Source organism: Schistocerca serialis, chromosome 6 (assembly GCF_023864345.2).
Source record: "Schistocerca serialis cubense isolate TAMUIC-IGC-003099 chromosome 6, iqSchSeri2.2, whole genome shotgun sequence".
Lineage (NCBI taxonomy): Eukaryota > Metazoa > Arthropoda > Insecta > Orthoptera > Acrididae > Schistocerca > Schistocerca serialis.
In genome coordinates, this window is record NC_064643.1 from 140,653,097 (window position 1) to 140,675,753 (window position 22,657).

General features: G+C 42.3%; 1 protein-coding gene across 4 annotated transcripts in view; it reads right to left on the minus strand.

The window, feature by feature from the left end:
* The window catches only part of LOC126483740 (hemicentin-1-like), a 1,186,523-nt gene that overhangs the window by 370,095 nt on the left and 793,771 nt on the right, over positions 1-22,657 (minus strand). For 3 of the 4 annotated variants that reach the window (XM_050106870.1, XM_050106872.1, XM_050106869.1), the window contains exon 5: positions 93-176. The exons of the other annotated variant lie outside the window; for it this stretch is intronic. In XM_050106870.1, coding sequence (XP_049962827.1) covers positions 93-176 — 84 coding nt within the window. The remainder of the gene's footprint in view (positions 1-92; positions 177-22,657) is intronic. 4 annotated transcript variants of the gene reach the window in all.

A 22,657-nucleotide genomic window follows, 5' to 3' on the forward strand; every position in this document is an offset into this window, starting at 1 on the left:
ACGTGCTCGTGTTGGGCAGGAAGCAGGTGTTAGTGAAGCACATGTGGGCCGGCCCTCGGACCAGTGGCGGAGCGGGCGGCTCGGTCGCTTACCAGGCTCGGGCGTGACAAAGAGCTCTTCCGCGACGGAGGAGGATTGCTCCTCAGGCGGGCTATCAGTTGTGGTTGTAGGGGGGCCTGCGGAACAGACAAGAAGAGCCACGGTCAGAACACTGCTCCGCCTTCACTGCCTGCATGCGTTAGTCGCTCAACATGCCGCACTCTGGTTAGTCAGCCAACATCTACTTTGCTGCCCATTAGCCGGTTCCACACGGGCGTGCCCAGAAAGAAACAGAACAAAAAATACACAGTAATCAGTAGGAAAATACAGGTCTGCTATAAATGATCCATTTGTTTTCTAGGCTCTACAGGCTGTTATGGATATAAGTGCAAGATGGTTCAAATGGCTCTGAGCACTATGGGACTTAACATCTATGGTCATCAGTCCCCTAGAACTTTGAACTACTTAAACCTAACTAACCTAAGGACATGACACAACACCCAGTCATCACGAGGCAGGGAAAATCCCTGACCCCGCCGGGAATCGAACCCGGGAACCCGGGCGCGGGAAGCGAGAACGCTACCGCACGACCACGAGCTGCGGACTAAGTGCAAGATATTGTGATTATTGGTACCTTAATGTGTAACCAATCAAGGGTGTTATTTATTACTTTTTGTGGTCTAAGTGTCTTCCCACAAACACTACCTGGTATTTTTCCCACAGTGGTAACAGCATTTCTAACGGGATTACACCTGTCAACATAGACTATGCATTTTGCGTCCATGAGTCCACACTTCAACATCTGACCTGCTGCCCACGGAAGAATACGCATTAATGGCTTTCGCTTGTCCCATGTACTTGGAAAATATTAAGTAAACAAACTAAAAACAAGCTACTTCTAATAGCTATAATTACTAGGGTGAGTCAAATGAAAACCTTAAATATTTTTAAACGTTATTTAGTGTGCAGAAGTGTTACAGAGCTGTATCACTTTTCAACATAATCTCCTAAACACTCAATGCAAGTCCTCTAGCGCTTACAAAGTGCATAAATTCCTTTCGAAAAAAATTCTTTTGGTAGTCCGCGCAACCACTCATGCACCGTACCTCTTCATCAGAACGGAACTTCTTTCCTCCCATTGCGTCTTTGAATGGTCCAAACATATGGAAATCACTTGGGGCAAGGTCTGGTGAGTATGGTGGATGAGGAAGACACTCAAAATGCAGGTCTGTGATTGTTACAACTGTTGTACGGGCAGTGTGGGGCCGTGCATTGTCATGTTGCTAAAGCACACCTGCTGACGGCAACCCACATCACTTTGATTTGATTACAGGCCGCAGATGATTTTTTAGGAGATCTGTGTATGATGCACTGGTGACAGTCGTTCCCCTAGGCATGTAATGCTCCAAAATGATGCCTTTTTCGTCCCAAAAGAGAGTCAGCATAACCTTCTCTGCTGATGGTTTTGTTCAGAACTTCTTTGGTTTTGGTGATGAGGAATGGCGCCATACTTTGCTCTCTCTCTTCGTTTCCGGTTGGTGGAAGTGAACCCAGGTTTCGTCCCCAGTAACGATTCTTGCAAGGAAGCCATCACCTTCTCGTTCAAAGCACCAAAGAAGTTCTTCACAAGCATCAACACGTCGTCCTCTCATTTCAGGAGTCAGCTGTCGTGGTACCCATCTTGCAGACACTTTGTGAAACTGGCGCACATTATGCACAATGTGATTTGGTGATCCATGACTAATCTGTAAACATTCTGCAATGTCATTCAGTGTCACCCGGCGGTTTTCCTTCAATATGACTTCAACTGCTGCAATGTTCTGTGGAGTCGCAACTCGCTGTGCCTGACCTGGACGAGGAGCATCTTCCACTGAAGTCACACCGTTTGCGAACTTCCTACTCCATTCGCAGACTTGCTGCTGTGACAAAAATGCATCACCGTACTGAACTTTCATTCGCCGATGAATTTCAATAGGTTTCACACCTTCACTACGCAAAAACCGAATAACAGAACGCTGTTCTTCCCTGGTGCAAGTCGCAAGTGGGGTGGCCATCTTTATACTGATACTGCGACGGTATGTATGCATCTGCACTATACTGCCACCTACAGGCCATTCTGCACGCTGTTTGCAGCACGCTTACCAACGTACAGGATAACGGCGCGAAATTTCGATTTGTTATTACAAATTTAAGGTTTTCATTTGACTACCCTCGTATTAGTCTGAAAATATAATAAATACTGATGTAATGTTGTACACTGCACTGTCCTCAGTGAGTAAGAAAAATGCCTGCACTTATACCCTAGACACCTGTATATTTACCAAAATATTCCATGTACAGATGTGATATATGCACGAATAAAATTGTGAGCTCACCAAGTTTGCATTTAGGACTCTGCAGACTTTCTGTTAATGCCCCTCTGATGATATGACACACTGTAACTCCATAGCTCTAATGCTCTACTGATTTATTTTGCTTTTCTTTTATTTAAAATTACATCGCTGAGCTTCTGTAAATACGTTTGATTGAATAGATAACACAAAATTGTATACTGCTTTCTTTATACAAACTTTGATGTCATGGTTTGGTTCTATGCAGTATAGTGTACCTGTGATTTAAATTCTTTGTCCCATTTGGAGGGAACAAAACTTACTGTATATAATTGTAATTTTGTGTGAATAATTTTTTGTAGAGATGTCAATATGTGTAAATGTTTTGTTTTATTTAATGCATTTGGTTGCTGTTATGTAAACTGCTGATCCTCACTTAGGGTTCTTAGTTAGTTTGTATGTAAAAGGTGTAGTGGTTCACCTCAGGAACGCAACTGTGTAGCGCGCGCAAATTGTGGTTGGCCTAGGTAGAAAAGGTGGAACAAGAGTCAGTCGGGGACGAGCTATGAGTCGGGGACGAGCTACCAAACTGTGCACTGCCATGCAAATTTTGTATATTGTGTTGGTTCCGAGAGAGGTTTTTTTCTGCCACTTTCCAATACTTCGGATGGATGGATAAATAGCTGGAATGATTCTGGAATTAGTACTCATCATCGCCACCAAGAAGGGACAGAGTCCAGCAATTCTGCCTGCAAATCCACCTACCAATATGCAGTTGCCACCACATTGCGCAATCATTGCATCGGAATGCTACAATGATGTACAGTGAAGGATCACCTTAATGGATGTGTTAGTGTGCTCAAATATAAGGTAATTTATATCTGAATTTATGTACCTACCTTGATTTTCCTCCTCATCATAACACCTCTCAGGTTCCTCTCCGTTTGAACTAAAGTGATTTCCGAGTGTCCTTACTGAAAGTACATTAAAGCCCAGTGTTTTGCTAATTGATGCCTCTTGAACATAGTAAAGAGAAAGTTAAAGTTAATGTGGCAAGAGAGTGGATTAAAGTTAATGATGCTTGCTGACAATAATTTTCCCAGTAAAACTGCTTATTAATGTGTTGTTGCCAACTTCAAATTAAAAGTTCTCAACACTGAGGCTTATAAAGGTTTGCTTAGTAAATGATTACATTACTGCCTGTTGTAAATCGCAGAAGGTGAGTCAGTATCTTACATATATGTTAATTTTGTGTCTCACGGTAGTAAAAGTGGAAAACTGCAGTTGTGAAACGTTCTATACTCATGTTTGCTAAGTGTTTGTCTCTCTTGTGTATTAGAAGTGCATATTAATAGTATAACAGGATCCACAGTTTGTCTATTGTGTTAATGCTCGGTAACAAGTAACGGAAAGACCACTAATTAGGAAAATCATAATATCTTTAATCAAATGATAGTGAGAAGCAACCTGTTAGTGGATTCCAATTAACTTTCATTTTAAATAGTAAAGTATTTAACTGAGAGAGACTTCACCTGTGTACAACTTATAATCCTGCAGTGAATGTTAATAGTAATGATATAAAGACCATTCAGTTTGAACAAGTCCTGAAAGTAATAGAGTGTTTCGGTATCTGGTTTATTTTTGCAAATAGTTTGTGTTGCTCCAGTTGTTAGCTTCAATCTTAACGTAAACATATGTATGTGTCAGAGTTCATTGCACTCGCGTGTGGCCAAGTATAGGTTGTGTGTATCCGTTAGAGTTACTAATAACTATTTTCTTGAACGAGAATGTTAATCATTCTCTTGCCTAGTTAGGCTGGCGACCGTTTTATTTATCAGTTAAACAGTGCAGATAGGCAAAATTTTGTTTGTTACTGTTCAAATATTTACTTAATTCTGATTTTCATTTCCGATAAGCCACCTCCGTTACGTACAACACGGTCAACATAACAAAATTCCTCTCAGAGGGTAACACTGCTCTGTTGCTTTATACCATAATTGCTTTAACAAGATAGTTTTATTTCACGACCTGCTTCCAACTTTAAGGTTATGGTATGACAGTAGTGGACAGAAGTGTTATACGTGGCTTTTACGTGTTCTGTTGAGGCATAGTACGCAATAAACCAAATTTGGTATTTGAATTCATAAGCTACGTAAATGCTGTATCAGTGTTATAACACGTCCAAGAGGTACTCGAGTTCACTCCATACCTTATGTAGCAAGATCCTGTCACAGGTCTTCACAGCAGTGCTGATGTGTTATCTGAACTTTTCCAGCATTCTCGGCAGTGGGGGGACATGAACATGCTCCTTACTCTATTCAAAAAGGAAAAAATCACAAGACAGTAGGTCAAGTGACCTGGGGGCCAAGGTCAGTTGCACATCATCTTCGCCACTGAGATGCGGAAGCTCGGCGTTTAGCTAGCGATGAATATCGATGCTCCAGTGAGAAATTTCCCCGTCTTGTTGGAAGACGATGTTATCGGAATCAGCAGTCAGTTGCGGAAACAAACACGACTGCAACATATGGAGGTAAGATGTACGAGTCACAATTTTCTCAAAGAAAGAAAGCGGGCCATACAGCTTCGTCTGTGACATTGCACAAAACACATTAACTTTCGGCGGATCTCCTTCACCCGATAGAACACTATTTTCAGCGCCCTAACTCATCGTGGCGATTAACTTTTCCTGGTAAACCTAAGGTTGGTTCGTCGCTGAATAGCGCCTTGGAGGCGAAATGTCCATTCTCAAATGCTTCCTGTACTGTGATACAAAATTGAAGCCGAGTGTCCTAATATTCGAAGTTTAATTGTTGCACGAGCTGTAGACGGTGCAGTTTGAAATGTAACCGCCGTCGTAAGATATTACGCAAATTTACCTGCGCTATTATAAGTTCTGGGCTTGCGCGGACCATTCATCTCTTTGGACTGTGCACGAAACGTTCCCTCGCCCTCTCGACGGCCGCATCTGACACGGTTGGTCAACCCTTTTCTCCTTACAGAGATAACTAGCGCCCCGTCAGCGGTCGATACCAACACACAGTATTGTGTTTACAAGGCGATTCGTTTCCAGAATTCCTTCAGAACCCACTCTGAATTCTTGTAACAGGTGGTTATGACGCATAATCCAACACATAAAAACTCTTTTCTCGCTTTGTCGCCGTTTTTTGAAGGCTCTGCACTCGTAACGCCAGCTGGTGAACACAGTGCGGCTCTGTTTATGCATCAGTTGCATTTGTACATGTAATGCTTTGGAAAACATAGAACTCTGGAAACAAAAGAATTACTTATAGTATTTCTGTAGTATTACACTACAGTGAAGCGTAGTACACTGCATAGGTACGCATTTGATGAGTACAGTAGTGATTTCTCCATTCTACTGCTGCTACTGATGTGTGCTGCTGAGAATTAGGCAATAGCTTCATACACACATGTACTTCAGTTCTCCTTTAGTTCTTCACTTACACCTGTGGTACGTTGCTAGTGCGCGAGTCAGTAAGGTATAGGCAAGATATAGCTACTTCGTGCATGGAACTGCAGACAGGGAAATTTTTTACAGAATGCCGCCAAGGACAATTGTCTGAGCAGATGGCATGATGATACTGGTGCACTCTCAGCCCATCTTCCGTCCGTCTTCAAATAACAAACATGTGCTCAATAGTAAAAGGCCCTTCTCAAAGAAATGTAACAAATGAGCTGTGTGACCTGAGTGATTAAGCGCAGGGCTTCCACAGTTAGTGGAGCAGCTGAAGCCAACTGAAGAGGAGAATGATAAGCTTCCAAAGGTGAACCTTCAAGGTAAGTATGTGTCTTTTAGTATGAGAGAAGATGGCGATACGCAGTAGCTATGCGAATTGCTGTCGTATAATTCGACAGTCGAGACAAAGAACGTAAGGTGGGCAATCAGAAATCTGGACACACCAAACTTCGCAGGACGCTAGGAGACATAATCTTCTAGAGTGGGACGTTATCGTGCAAGGCCTTATGAGAGAAGCTTTGCTGCTACTCTTGTGTTAGCCGCACTGTCCGCGAAAACGTCTTGAAAGGCTTCAATTATGCGTGTGAATGACTGTCAGAGACATTGCAGTTGGGCTCGCTCCAGCAAAAGCTACAAGAGCCACCACCAGAGAACGCTGACAATGTACGTAATGCCGGATGAGTCTTACAACATCAACGCCGCCACTAAACCGATTATCACTTGCTGACACTATGCACTTAGGTGTTCCCATCGTAGTCCATCTGATAATGTTGCAGAGCAACAACAGGTACAAGAGTTTCCTGATAATTCTCATTAATATAACGGGCACTCGACTGTTTTCTTATGGTTCAAATGGCTCTGAGCACTATGGGACTCAACTGCTGAGGTCATTAGTCCCCTAGAACTTAGAACTAGTCAAACCTAACTAACCTAAGGACATCACAAACATCCATGCCCGAGGCAGGATTCGAACCTGCGACCGTAGCGGTCTTGCGGTTCCAGACTGCAGCGCCTTTAACCGCACGGACTGTTTTCTTATTTCGGTCGTAATAGTGGCGAGACGCAAATTGTTTTCTACCATTGGGCTTACCAAACTTGACCACTATAATGTTTGTTGGTGTAGGATAGCGCATACGCTTTGCTTTTATTTAAATTAACCTTTCGATTAGTCTGGTCCTGTTCTCCATGTTTTCTAACATCTTACTAATGTTTACATCTCTATATAACTACCGCTCTCCTCTTTTAAATATGCAGTCTTAATCTCATTCCACTATGTTTCCCTCACACTGCCCCTTCCCATGCCAAGTTAACTACTCCTGGATGTTGCAGCTGAAAGTTCCACTAATCTGTCCAGTATTCTAGGAACTGCCTTCCAGATACTTCTTTCCTCGACTATTCTTTGCTGTAACTGTGAGCAATTATCACTGGGAATGGCATGGGGCACTAAAGGTACATAAATATTTAACATTACCCACCACGTGACAAAATGTATAACAGATGCATATGTATGTACCAATGATGCTAATACTACAGCTATGTATTTAACATGAAGAAAGTTTTCTAAAACTTGATGTACTCTTAATACGTGATTCGAAGTTCTCCACTCTGTCACTATTTGTTTTCTATGAATCAGCATCCTTTAGAACAGGGTCTGGTTGTTTCATGATGCCATTCGTTAAGTACATGGAAACTGGTTACAGGAACTCTAATAACAGGGCGGACTGATGACAATTTGGTGTTGTACAAAACAGGAGCAGAAGCCAAACAGACTCTGGTTAAGAACTCTCTGTGCTTTTTCTCTTGTTCGTGTTTCAAACTTATAGTTTTAAGTGGTGGCTAGCATTACCTGCTCCTTTACACAGCTCTCACGATGAAGTGACAATATTCATGCACTATTAGTCATACTAAAAAAGCAACAAAGTGAATAATGGAAACTAAGAAGTAGTTCAACATCACGTTCAATGCAACTGGCGCAAAGCAGTAATTAGGAAAAAGCAGATTGCAAAGTCTGAAAGAAATCTAATTGGTTAGTAACTACTCGTAATAAATTGTGATTCCAAAAGAATTATATATCGAACGAAGCATTCATTAAATGATTGCAACTTTCAAATAATTCACTAAGAAATAACTAATGCGTTACAATCAAAATCTTAATTTTTTTCCACATTACAAATTCCATTCCTCATTCAAACTATGAATAACGACAAAGTTGAAAGATGGATATCTCGTGCAATCTTCCATAGAATACGTTATCTGTTTCTGGTCAGACTGTAGTGATTATGTGAAATTCAGTGTAGTATTCGCATAATGTGAACTATATGGATGAGCTGTTGAGTTTCAGTGGATCTCTAATCCAAAGCTTAGTCGTTTACACATGTAGGTTCAAAACTCTAAAGCCTCTTAGGACATATCTCATATTTCACCTTTCTTCCTAGCTGACTGATACTCACCCTTTTCGTCATACACATTAGACATATTACATTATTTGCCTAGCAAAGGATTACTTCAGATTTTTCCAACATCTCATGTTGCTCTAGCATGTCGTGTTCGTGTAAGTTGCTTCTGCAGTCTTTTCTTATCCATTTGTAATACGCAAGAAAACTTCTTTCGTTCATATTTTGTCAATTCACCACGTAGTGTTCGCCTTGGCTTGCTTTCATCAGTCATAGATATGTGTTTCAGTCAAGTTAATTCGCAAATGCCTTTTTTTATTTGTTCTTTCCCATAATAATTTCGAACATGAAATTTATCCATTGGTCACTGATACACTAATCACTGAATAGGTTTCGTATTACATGCTCCTGTGTGATAACTAGAGGTGATAATAAATGCCACTAGCAGGTCATAGCTAATACTACTGCCGGTTCACATGCAAATAACAAATCGTCCATCCATATAACAATCATGACAAACTAATAATAAAATAAATTTGCCTAAAATAACATCAGTAAAGTCCCTGCAAAACAAATAAACATACAAATGCACAATTCTTGCGCACAACTTAATTCATACGCTTTTCTTTGAAGCACAAATCTCAATGTTCACAGCACACGTTAGTGCAGAATATGGTGTTACGGAAATTCTACTTCTTCCTGCATTAAACACGGTATCGTGCCATGAAATTATCTACAGCGCTGGAGCCTCATATTCAAGCAAGTTTATTTATTTACGTTTGGAACAAATAAACAACATCCAAAAGGTCTTTTTTTAATGCCCGTAATTCATCATTAACACAGAAAACACATTCTCAACGAACTGTGGCTCCAAGATGCCCGCATGACTCTAATAAATGTCGCACTGCCTGGGTACTAGGCAGCCGAAATAACTATAGTGCATGTCACATTGCCTCAGTGCTTGCCTGAATATTAAGTGCTACACATTGTTGTAATATATGTCGCATTGCCTAGGTGCTAGACAGCCCACATTTACCTGGATGCTAGGCATTACCACTTTCTGTAATGAATGCCACTTTTCTTGTGTGGTTGGGAGTCTATACTACTGTAAGTACTACCTGGAGCTAGGTTGCACACACTGCGGTAATGTATGTCGCATTGCCTACGTGGCAGGCAGCCAGCATTAATGTAATGTGTTGTATTCGTTAAGTGCTAGACAATGTCCAGTACAATAATGTATGTGGCATTGTCTCGGTGCTATCCATTCCATATTACTGTACTAAATGTCGCATTTCCTGGGTGCTAGTTAGCACGCTCTATTGTAGCGCAGATAGCATTGCCACGGTGCTAAGTAGTACATACTACTATAATACATGTTGCATTGCACTGCGAATGGTTTTTTCAGTCTGTCTGTCGCAAAAGAACCTGGGTTTACGTTCAGAAACGGGCCTCGGTCATCACACAATTTCTTCGTGTAACACGTATATCTTTTGCTACAATTTCGGGGAATGAAAAATACCGGCAGCGAGATTCGAGCCACACACTTGGCGATTATGAAACTAACCGCTTACTCTCTCAGCTGCGGACTGCTTGAGTACTAGTGACCATCATACCAAGTATATAAGCATGCCCAAAATTTTCAAACTCGATTTTCTCGGAAGCGATTGTTCACCTGTGTTGAGGTCCTGCTCGTGCCTCACACACCCTGTTAATATGAATCAGATCGGTGAGACAGCATCAGCAACTTTCGAGGCCATGAATCTGTACCGCAGCCGGCTTGCACGCTAACACAAAGGAGAGTATAGTGGTTCTCGTTGAGTTAATGTTGTGTTATTAGCGCCCAGATTGCCGAATGACCTGCCCCACCGCACTCCCTTATCCCGACTGCAGTAGAGGGCGCAACCCAGGCTGCTACAGTACAGTGCCCTGCAGGGTACGTATTTAATAGCCCACACCGACAGCATACAAATAATATGCGATGGGAGCAATGGATCTGGACAGACATTGATAGCCGGAGATCACGATCAAATTTTTGCGCCGGCCATTCGCTCAGAAATGCGTGACTACCGCCGTCACAGAGGCGATGGGCAGTCGGTGTGCCCCTGCGTCGCGAGCTGGTGAGGACAGCCAGTGATGAGTACAGGGCAGGAGGAGGGGGAGGGGGAGGAGGAGGGGGTGGCGCAGCTGGGTGATTACTGTGCGGCGGCGGGCGTTTTAATCTGTCAGCGCGGTCGGCGCGCCGTATTGCGCGGTCAGCCCGCGTGGCGCTGATCAGGTCTGTGGCTGCGTGTTATCAGGCACAACAGTCTGCCGGCTTCGTTACGTCAAGGCCAGTACACCCGAAACATCCCGTGAGCGTTACGCTGCGAGGACTCTACGTGCTTCGCATCAACGAGAGGTACTCATCAGGTTTTTAATACCATCGAGAAAAGTTCAATTAAGGTAATTAATTCTTTGTTTGTTTACAGTTATCATGTCTGGTATAATGGTACACACTCAAACTGCCACGCTGCAGTATCGCAGCATGCCTCTGCAGGAGCCTAAACAGTTGGCATAGTCCATCTCTACCTTACCAATGCACTGAAACTAGTTACAAAATAATTACTCAGCTTTACTTTCTCGATTGATAATTAGCACAATATGACTACCCCTTGAAGTAAAGCTTCAATGTATCAAAAATATTCTGGAGTTACTGTCTTATTTTACCTGATATAATCACAAGTACAAACATAGGAGAGGGACCGAATAAGTCGAAGCAGTACATGACGGCCTTTACGAAGGGAGTGAACTGCATGTTAATAAGGTATGAGACGAAATGCATGACAATGCATACAACATAAGATGTCCAGTATTAAAGAGTTCGACGGAGCTTTGTAATACTTGAGCCCAAATAAGGCAGAAGACACAGATACCATTCTTTCGGAATTTTCCGTAAATTCGAAACATCACCCTGTATACTTGTACTTGTCAAACTAGTTCTATTATGTAATTTATGCCTACACGTTTTTCAAAAGTAATATGCATATTTAGAGCGCATGTATTTGATAAACTGTAACACGTATCGCTACGAACACGTCTTTACTAACTTTTCAAGTTTAAATTGAGGCATATAGCTACGAAACCTGTGACACATATTTACAAATCTTTCAAGTTTAGATTTCAGATGATAATGTATCCTTCACCAGTGACACGAACAATATCACATCGATATTCGAATTCCTCCCATACTCGCCTAAGCAAGTCCATCGTCACTAACATGATGGAAGTACAGATACAGTTCTTCAGCTCTTCTAGGTTCCCTTGCAGTGTTGGTGCATAAATTTGTTCTTAACAGAACCCCATGAGCTGATTCTGTAGGACTAAGTTGGAAAGCTGTTTGACTTCGTGTGACTTTTTCATGGGATACACGGGTGTGGCCATGACTCTTTCCTTACAAACACATCCTACGTGTACAAACCGTTGATATCATCTGCGAATATTCCATCCATTTGAAGGATCAGTTTGATGTCTCAACTTGAAACGTCTTTGCACTGTAATCATGGAATTACATTTCGCAAATTCGAGAACACAAAATAATTCCTGTTGCGGCGTAGCCATTTTGCAACATGTGATGATAACCACGCAAAACAGAAGAAAACCGACATCTAGCAGTAATGATTATTAACTAGGCAACGTATTCGTTCCTGCAATGGTAGAGTCATGGCTCAGCGATCCATAGTTTTGACAACATAATACTATGTAATACGTTTATTATTTTTGAAACACCCTGTATTAATGGGGAGGATACGATCTTCAGGCGTCTCCAAACCGTACTTTATTAGTAGCTAAACTTTCCAAGGCTACTTTTGAGTAATTGTAAATGTGTATTCCTTAATAAGGGACACTTTTCAGCATAAAAGTGATAGATTTTAAATATTTAAGAACGCTTTCTCTATTCTTAGTACTTATTCTGTGAAATAGACGGTTAGTTTGAAAGAAAGGTTTATTACTAGAAGGGGCTCTACAACATGTTCTCAAAGTTAGTGCATAAATAATTCATATAACACGCCTGTAACCCCTCATATATTTCAGTTGGATTGGTGACAGCATGACAGTACAGAATTAAAGCAAGCAAAGTTTGAAAGCAGTTTTATTTTTACATCAACTATATTTGAGGACTCTGGAGTTTTCTGGCTAGAAAGCCTGCGAGCACCATGAAATATATGGCTTGTTAACTAGTTCACGACGATAAGGCCGAACTTAGTACCCCTACATTTCTGTAATGCCCCTACATGAAGATCAGTACGTTGAGCAGGAAAATGTACCAACCTGTCGCTCCAATAATATACCACAGGCTTTCCACTCTCCTGGTGCCGATCTACGAGGGTTATCGGTCGAGACTGTTTATGTTCATTTTAAAATACAGTGTTCATTGACGTGGGGAAGCATCTAACAGTACCAGTAAAAACAAATAAAGACGTTAGAGAAGGTTGCTGTTTCTCTCAAACACTTTTCATATTTATGCTGAGGAGATGGAAACAATTTTTCAGCTGTAGTATTATGTTCTCGCCGCAGTACAAGCATTATTTTAGATGGATACGATGTTCCTATCGCGCGGTCTATGGATCCAAAGAAATATTGCATAGGAATATGAGAGTATGGACTGATAATATCTCCACATAAATCAAAAGTAATGGTATTTGGAAAAAAGATGATATGATCCAAAACTGACATAAGTAGGGAAGAAACAGGTGCTGTATCCATTTTTGATTATCTTGGATGTGAAGTAACTAAAACAATAAATAGCGACATACAAGTAAAACTTTAAATTGAAACCTATCTGTGGAACAATTCACAGAATTCTGAAATTTGAAAGCAGAAAGGAAAGTAAACTGACGCTTTATGGAGCAATAGCTACTCCGGTAGTATTATATGGAAGCGAGATAAGGCTACTCATGAAGAAAGGCAGAAAGAAAATTGCGTCAACTGATATGAAATTTCTCAGAGCACTGAAAAGTTTCACACTGATGGACAAATACGTAACATAGAAATAAGACAAAAGCAACGTATTTTTTACTTGGGAAACAAAATTAAAAACTACAAGCTAAACTGGTGTAATCATTTAGAAAAAACGCAAGAGTGTCTGCCTAGAGGCGCCATGAGTAAGTCCACCAGACAACGAAGAGTCGGACGTCCAAGAACGTAGGTTGTGTTCCAAAATAAAACTGCATAGAGGCAGACGTGATGACACTTTCTGCAGGACCTGACCCATTTTGCAGGACAATGCTCAAGCAGTCACAGTGCCACAGTGCAAGCTGTTGCTGATTTGTTTGACTGATGGGGCTGCTGAGTGTTATACTACCTACTGCACTCCCTTGACTTAAGCCCTCGTAAGTTCAACTCGATTTCTAAACTAAAGGAAACACTTCACGGCATTCGCTTCAGAAATGCTAGAAATTCGACAGGCAATAGACTGCGCCACTCGAACTGTCAACACAAGTGGCACTGCTAAGAGTATCCTACGACTTTCACATCGCTGGCAACGGGTTATACCCAATGCTGGTGACTACCTTGAAGGTCAGTAAAACTCTGAAACACGTATATATTTTGTATGTGCTGTTAATAAATAGTTGCCACTACTTAAGCTCCAACCCTCGTAACACAGGTGCATGGTTTTTATGTATTGTATATGTGCTGGCATAAGCTGTCGCCAGCACACCAGTCCGCTTAGACGAAGGGTGAAGGTCGATAAGGAGGCGCTGAATGAAGCGCGCCTATCACGAGGGAGGTCAGAGACACACGGACAATCAACACGCCACCAACGCCCCCTCGACAGCAAGTATTTAGGCTGCCGCCGCTGACCGGAGGCCACACTCACTCACTGACTCACTCCGCCAGTTGGCGTCTGCCAGCATATCCCCTGAGTCGACTCAGTTCACGTCACAGGCTACGAGAGTGCAATACCGACCAGATTAGTGCCTACAGCGATATCAGCAGTTAGGCTAAAGGTTTGTAATAGCAAGATTACCGTTATTGTCTTCAAGAGGCCAATTACTGAAGACCTGGTACCAGAACACATTACTCTATTCAAGTTAAGTAAATTTTCATGTAAATAAAGACCCATATTAACCCATGTGAGCATTTGTGATGTAGAATGTGGATACCGGCTACCAATAACGACATCCACTCCCTCGACATATAACGACATCCTCTCCCTTGCGGTAGAAGACTCTACAGTATGAGAAATACCAAGAATGGAAGCCGGCCGGGGTGGCCGAGGGGTTCTAGGTGCTATAGTCTGGAACCGCGCGACCGCTACGGTCGCAGGTTCGAATCCTGCCTTCAGCAAGGATGTGTGTGATGTCCTTAGGTTAGTTAGGTTTAAGTAGCTCTGAGTTCTAGGGGACTGCTGAGCTTAGAAATTAAGTCCCATAGTGCTCAGAGCCATTTTTGAACCAAAAATGGAAATCGCTTACGAAATATTCCTAGTTAGGAAAAAACCCTCCACATACACCCCCAACTCTCTAGGATCTGGCCCTGTTGTATGGAAAACGCCAGGAATGGAAATCACTTCCCAAATATGACAAATTTGGAAAAACTCCCCACATCCAAACTCGTGAGGATATGGCTTGGTTGTACAGTAAACGTCAGATATGAAAATCGCTTCCGAAATGTTCCTAACTGGGAGTATGCTTGCCCCAGCCCCAAACTCGCTAATATTCCTATAAAAAAAGCTCGGCCAAAGGCCGAAATCCCATCGCTCATTTAAGCACTGAATGAAATATATAGATGATTTGACCGGTCAGAAAATTTATTCCACATCCCAACCGTCGTAATAAGCTAAGGAACGTATCCTGTTGTATCGGAGTGAGGAGTTTGGAATGCCGCTCATGTCTCAGTTAAAATTAATCCGCAAAATTCTATTACATTGTTGACGTAGGCTTACGGCACGGTATTCACGTTGACATGTCCCGAGCACAACGGCGGAGGCAGTGAATCTCCATTTGGGTCTGCGGCCGGCTTTCAGAAGTTGCCCCGCCACGCAATGCTGGAAGTAAATGAGTCCCTGCTTTGTCTGGGTCTGTAACGCGATACAACGCCAAAAGTCCCGCCGTGGATACATGGCCCCCGACACGCGACCTTTGTGTGGGATTTCAGAAGCCGGGGTCACGCCGACTGGGTAGTACATCGATTGCTCTCCCTGTCTGCCGCTAAGGCGTTCTTCCCGCCTATAACTTCCAGAGGACAAATAATGGTCGAGAGCTGATACCTCGTCTTGCCTCTCCGTTCCACTCACCGTACGAGGGGATGCTATCGGTATTCATCGAACTACCACAGATTCATACTGGCTGTACGCATGTTTACGGACCGCCAAATCACCGAGTGCTTTCCAGAATGCTGGTATTTGGAAGGCAGTGTAACCTTAACAGCAGCAGAGCAACGTCCAAACTACTTTTGTTGCCTCATCGACGCCGAGCTGGAAAAGTCTTCTACGTGAATTTATTTTGTCAGCTGTATTGGAGACCGTGATTGTGTCACATAACATTTACACGTTTGCAAAGTGCTCACTTACGGAAGTCTTCGCAATTACAGATCCCTTCACAGTTTTACCTATGACTTGAAATTACTTAATTAATCTGAGATTATAAAATCTGTTAGAAATTACATCTGCGTTCTGGAGTGGGATTCAAATCTTTGAGCTAGCCTGAGGTATGTAGGTCTTCGGTCTTCATTTCGAACACTGGTCTCATGCAGTTCTCCATACTAGTACAAGTCTGTATAACGACTGCAACCCATTTTCAAAAATGTTTCAAATGGCTCTGAGCACTATGGGACTTAACTTCTGAGGTCATCAGTCCCCTAGAACTTAGAACTACTTAAACCTAACTAACCTAAGGACATCACACACATCCATGCCCGAGGCAGGATTCGAACCTGCGACCGTAGCAGTCGCACGGTTCCAGACTGTAGCGCCTAGAACCGCTCGGCCACTCCGGCCGGCGCAATCCATTTTCACTTGAACATATTACTGTAGTAAAGCCTTGAAAACTCTCTGTAATTTTTACGCCTCACAATTCCCTTCACTATTGCAATATGTATTCGAGTATTCCTTGACGCCTCGAGATGTATCCTATCCCCCGCTCTCTTCTTTTAGTCGTGCATAAATTTAACTTTCCGCTATTTGTACATACTTCTTTATCACGCAATGGACCGGTCTATACATCTAATCTTCAGCATTTTTTCGTAACATACGTTCCAAAAGCTTATATTTTTCCCTGCAGAATTCACCGCCCACGTTTCATACTCCAGACAAGCATTTTCAGAGAAGACATCCTAACATATTCATTTACGTACAATGTTAACGAAATTCTCTTTATTTCTTGCTATGTCCAGTCTGTAGTTTGTATCTCTTGTTCTTCGGGCATTGTCAGTTATTTTACTGCCCAAATATCAAACTCTTCGGCGGCTTTTAATGTCTCTTGTTCTGATCTAAAACCACAGAGTCACCTGATTTACTTCGACTGCATTCCTATATCATTGTTTTATTTGTCTTGAAAATCATCTTGCAAAATTCCATGACATTATTAATTCTGTTCAAGTTATCTTCAGATTCCTTTGGTGTCGCTGACAGAATGACTGTGACATCAGCACTCCTTCAAATTTTTAATTGCTCTTCCCAAACAATAATATCTCACGGTATTCTGTATTCACAGCTAGTTGTTCCCATTTGTGATACATTTTTAATGTATAACAGACGTTACACAAGCGACACTGAAAGTCTTTTCCCTGAGAAGCAACGTTTCTCCCTATCTGAAATTGCTCTCTACATGTCTTTTATGGGAGATAAGCATTACACTCTTTTCCAGGATACACCCTGAGTGTATCGTCTTTGTTTGTAGAAGTCTTATATATTAGGTATATAACATCAAGGAACGGCAAAAAGACATACTCATGTGGCCACTGTTGGTTAGCTCACTGAAGTGAACATGCAACGTAATTGACGAACCAGCTGCAGAAATCAGCAAAATTCAACTCCATGCTTTTCTTGTATACTTGGACTTGCGTACACATTTTGAATTGCAAAACATAACTTTGAAATTCAGCTCGAAGGTTCCCCAGTAATGGTGTAAAAGCGTTGCAACGCCACCATGCGGGCTCCGCAGTGTAAGATGTGTTAATGATGCACATTGAGACCAAATATTCACCACAGTTCTGCCTAATGCACCGTGTACGCGTCACATGATGAGAACGTATCGCATGTGAATTTCTCGACCTCCGCTATTGGGTGCAAAACTGTAGCGTGCTCTACACGCAGGAAACGGCTACTAGAGTCGCGGAGCACTACGTGTGCCCAGCACATGGAGATTTTTTAGCTCAGAGAAACCCTCCCCTGGGATCAATGACGATCTGCCTCATAAATTAGACACAATGTCCTCAGAGAATGTTCGTCCTCGTAGATCAGAGATAGAAATGATTAATGTGGTTTTAGTAAACCGCAGTAGCATCCAAGGAAAGGTCCTAGAATTAGTATCGCTTACTGAAGGTTATAAAGCACAGATAGCATGAGGAAAAGAGAGATAGTTGAAATCGGACGTTAATGGCAACTAAATCCTAAGTTCAGATTGGAATATTTAACGAAAGCATCAGTTAGTCGCCAATGGTGGCCGCGTGTTTATTGCAGTAAAGAATTCGACAGAATCTAGCAAGGTTATCGGACTGTGAATTAATCTGGGTGAAGTTAACTATCAAAGACCGGTCAAAAATGGTAATCGAATACCTTTGTAGACCACCTGGGTTAGGAGCTCTAGTGTTAGTGCGCTTCAAACAGAACCTGCAGAATATCCTTAATAATCTTCCCGATCATGCCATTGTAATAGGTGGAGACTTCAACTTGCCAAATATAGACAGGGAGTATCATGGTATCAAAACTGGTGACAGAGATCGAGATTCGTGTGACATTGTTCTAGACGTATTGTCCGACAATTACTTTGGACAGATAAGTAGAGAACCAACTCGTGAGAGTAGGGTCTTAAACACCTCCTGACAACAAACAGACCTCACCGCACGACTGCTACGGTCGCAGGTTCGAATCCTGCCTCGGGCATGGTTGTGTGTGGTGTCCTTAGGTTAATTAGGTTTAAGTAGTTCTAAGTTCTAGGGGACTGATGACCACAGAAGTTAAGTCCCATAGTGCTCAGAGACATTTGAGCCAAACAGATCTCAACTTAGCCAATCAGTTACCTGCGTTGAGGTGTCAGTGATTGTACGGCTGCGACAGCATCTATGACAACGGGTCTTAAGAAGAATAAGACTGGTAGGAAGATAGTTCTGCTTAGCAAGCGTGACAGGATACAAATTTTAGAGTATATGTGCTGTTTGCATCAAATATTCGATTATGAGGAGGAAGATGTGAAGAACACATGGAAAAAATTCAAAGGTATCGTGCAATATACACAATTGCGAGTAAGGTCTTAAGCGACGGGAAAGACCCACCGTGGTTTAACAACTACGTTAGAAAACTGCTACGTAAACAAAGAGAATATCTTGCATTCAACTGAAGTAAAATCCTAGCTTTCAAATAAAAGCTGAGAGGAGAAACAGGAGAAGCGTTCAATAATTTTGAAAGTAAAACTTTGTCATTCGATCGGAGTAAAAATTCTAAGAGATTTTGGCCGCATGTAAACTCAACAATTGCGTCAAAATTATCTATTCGTTCACTCAGTGTCCATACTGACACCGAAACGGAAGAAACAAAATGATCAAAAGTGTGTGAATTCGTAAGGGACTAAACTACTGAGGTAATCGGTCCCTAGACTTACACACTACTTAAACTAACTTATGAAACTTATGCTAAGAACGACACATACACCCATGCACGAGGGAGGACTCGAACCTCCTGCGGGAGGGGCCTCGCAATCCTTGACATGTCGCCTCAAACTACAAGGCCATTCCATGCGGCGGAAGATAACAGAGAGAAGGCCAGAATACTGAATACGGTCTTCTGAAATTGTTTCCCCGAGGAAGATCATAACACTGTTCCTCCTTCCAATCGCCGTAAGAATAAATGGCAGATTTTGAGATAACCGGTCGCGGAACAGAAAAAAAACTACAATAGCTCAGTAGTGAAAAGGCGTAGGGATTAGGTAAGATACCTATAAGATTCTAGAAACATTATACGAAAGAATTTGCTCCCCTTCTAGCAGTACATTATCGTAGATCACTTGAGCAAGGAAGAGCACCTAGCGACTGGAAGAAAGCGTAGGTATTTCCCGTTTTTATGAAGGTCTGTAGGAGAGATGCACACAATTATAGACCTATATCGTTGACGTCAGTCTGTTGTAGAATTATGGAACATGTTTTACACTCAACAATTATGACGGTTTTTGAGAATGAAAATCTCCTCTATAAAAATCAACATGGATTCCGCAAACAGAGATTCTGCGAAACTCAGCTCGCTCTGTCCAACGACATCTTCAGCGCGGTAGAGAACAGTGCTCAGATTGATGCCGTGTTCCTTGACTTCTGGAAGGCATTGGACACCATCCCACACCACAGTTTAGGGAAAAAAATACTCGCTTATCGAGTATCGGAGCTGACATGCGTCTGGATTCAAGACTTCTGTACAGACATGTCGCTCTTAACGGAACAAAATCGACAGATGTAAAGGTAATTTCCTTGTACCACAAGGAAGTGTGATGGGACCGTTACTGTTTAAAATATGTATAAAGGAGCTAGTAGACAGCGTCTGATACTATTTAAAGCTGTTCGCAGATGATGCGATTGCCTGCAACACATTAGCAACGCCAGAAGGTAATAACGATTTGCAGAATGACCTCCAGCGGATTGATGAATGGTGCAGACTCTCACAGTTGACCCTGAATGTAAATATATGTAACATATTGTTCAGCCATGGGAAAAAAAAATTCACTACCGTACAGCCACACTGTAGATGAAAAACTGCTGGAAGCAGTACCTACCGTAAAATGTCTATGAGTAACTATCCAGAGCGACCTTAAGTGGAATGACCACATAAAACAAATTGTGCCGAACGCAGATGCCAGACTCCAATTCATAGAAATAATCTCACGGAAAGTAACACGTTGACGAAGGAAGTGCTTCATAAGGCCCTTGTTGGACCAGTTCTTGAGTCTTGTTCATCTTCTGGAATTCCTAGAAGAGACAACTACGAGCGACGCTTTGCGTCACGGGATCGTTTAGCCGGCGCCACAGAGTTACGGAGATGCTCAACAAACTCTATTGCCAGACGTTGTAAGAGAGGCGTTGTACATTACGAAAAGATTTACTACTGAAATTTCGAGAGAGCACCGGGAAGGGTCACGACATATTGTTTCTCCACACATACGTCATGAACACGAGAAGAAATTAGAGATAATACAGAGGCTTCCCACGCGATATTAACGAGTGGAAGAGGACTGGAGGGCTCTGTTATGGTACAGAAGTACTCTCCGCCACACACCATGAAGGTTGTCACATACCCTCTTACACATATTTCACCTGTTCGCGCGGCTCCCCCTTTCGGAGGTTCGAGTCCTCCCATGGTTGTGGGTGTGTGTGTGTGTGTGTGTTGTCGTTAGCGTAAGTTAATTTATGTTAGATTAAGTAGTGCGTAAGTCTAGGGACCGATATACTCAGCAGTTTGTTCCATCGTCCTTAACACAAATTTCCAAATTTACATATTTCGCTCCTTCTATTGGTGCCTCTGTGGTGGAGGTCAGAACAGAGACGTCCAGCGTTGAAATCGCGTGATTTTCGTACGCGTAACCAAATAAAACATTTCGGAAACGCCGTCACTCAGAATAGACATGACAATGGTGCAGGAGGCGGCATAAAGGGCATAAAGGAAAACGCCCCTTCCCTTGAAGATTGATTCCCACACGTTTTACAGTCAAAGACGACAGTTAACAATGCTGTGTACTATAGGACGACATTCCTGACATCCTTTGACACTTCTGACATCCTCCGACAATTCTACCCTCCTCTAAGGACATTGTAGTCCTCCTACCCAATTACACATACGAGGTGCGACAATAAAGTAATGAGACTGATGTGAAAAAAAAGTTGCTTACCGATTTAGTCAAGTTTAGTATTGTCTCCTTCAAAGTAGTTCCCTTCTGATGGCATCACACCTTCTCCAGCGCTTCTGCCATTGATGGTAACATTTCTGGAACTCAACTTCTGTAATATCCTCCAACACCCTCTCACAGCTTTTTGGACATCTTGTGTTGCTTGAAAATGGCGCCCCTTGAGCACCGTTTTGACTCTTGGAAATAGGAAAAGGTCGCACGGAGCGATATCTGGTGAATAAGGTGGCTGTGGTAGTACTGAAATTTGTTTTGAGGTTAAAAATTGCTGTACTGACAGAGCAGCATTCGATGGCACATTATCATGATGCAGAATCCAATTATCAGCAATGTTGGATGGGACACGACGAACTCTTTTGCAAAGTCTTTTTAAAATTTCTTTGTAACTGTTTGTCCAGGAGGCACCCACTCTTTATGAACAATTGCCTTGGAATCAAAGAAGCACACAAGCATGCATTTCACTTTCGACTTTGACATGCGAGCTTTTTTTGATCTGGGTGATCCCTCTGAGCATAATTGCGAACTTTGGCGTTTCGTCTCTGGATCGTACTGAAAAAACCAACTTTCATCACCAGTGATAACACGGCTCAACAATTCCGGATTGATTTCCATTTGCTCTAACAGATCGGCTGCCACATTTTTCCGTATTTCGCGCTGTCGTGGTGTGAGATATTTGGGGACCATTAATGTACAAATCTTTATCATACCAAGATCTTCAGTAATTATTAGACGAACCGCTTCTTGATTGATGTTCAGTTCTTCCGCAATCATTTTCACGGATAATATTCCATCAGATCGTACGACTTCATGCACCCCTGGCCAAGTTGACATCCGTCCGTGAGGTTGATGGTTGTCAACTGCGGTCTTCATCTTCAACATTCGTTCTGTCTCCACTAAACATTTTATGCCAACGAAAAACTTGAGCTCTTTACATAACCTCCTCTCCAAAGGCCTTCTGAAGCTTACCGTAAATTGTAGTCGCGTTTTCACCCAATTTAGCGCAAAAAGAAATGGCATACCGTTTCGAAATATAATGCGGTTCCATTTCCGTGACGAGAGACACAAACACGTGTTAACTTATTACAGCACAACTCAACACTGAGCAGTTGCATCGATGTGCCACTTGGACTAGAAGCAGCTTATAGATCAAGGTCAAAGATATTGTGCCTACGCACGGCTGCTGGATTGCAACATCTTGCAAATAAAATCAGTCTCATTACTTTATTGTCGCACCTCGTATGTTAAGCACTTTAAAAATGTACCTGTACGGAGACAACCCGTGAGGGATTCCTAGGGGCTTGCAGGCAGAAAACCCCTTGACACACTTCAGCTGAGCGG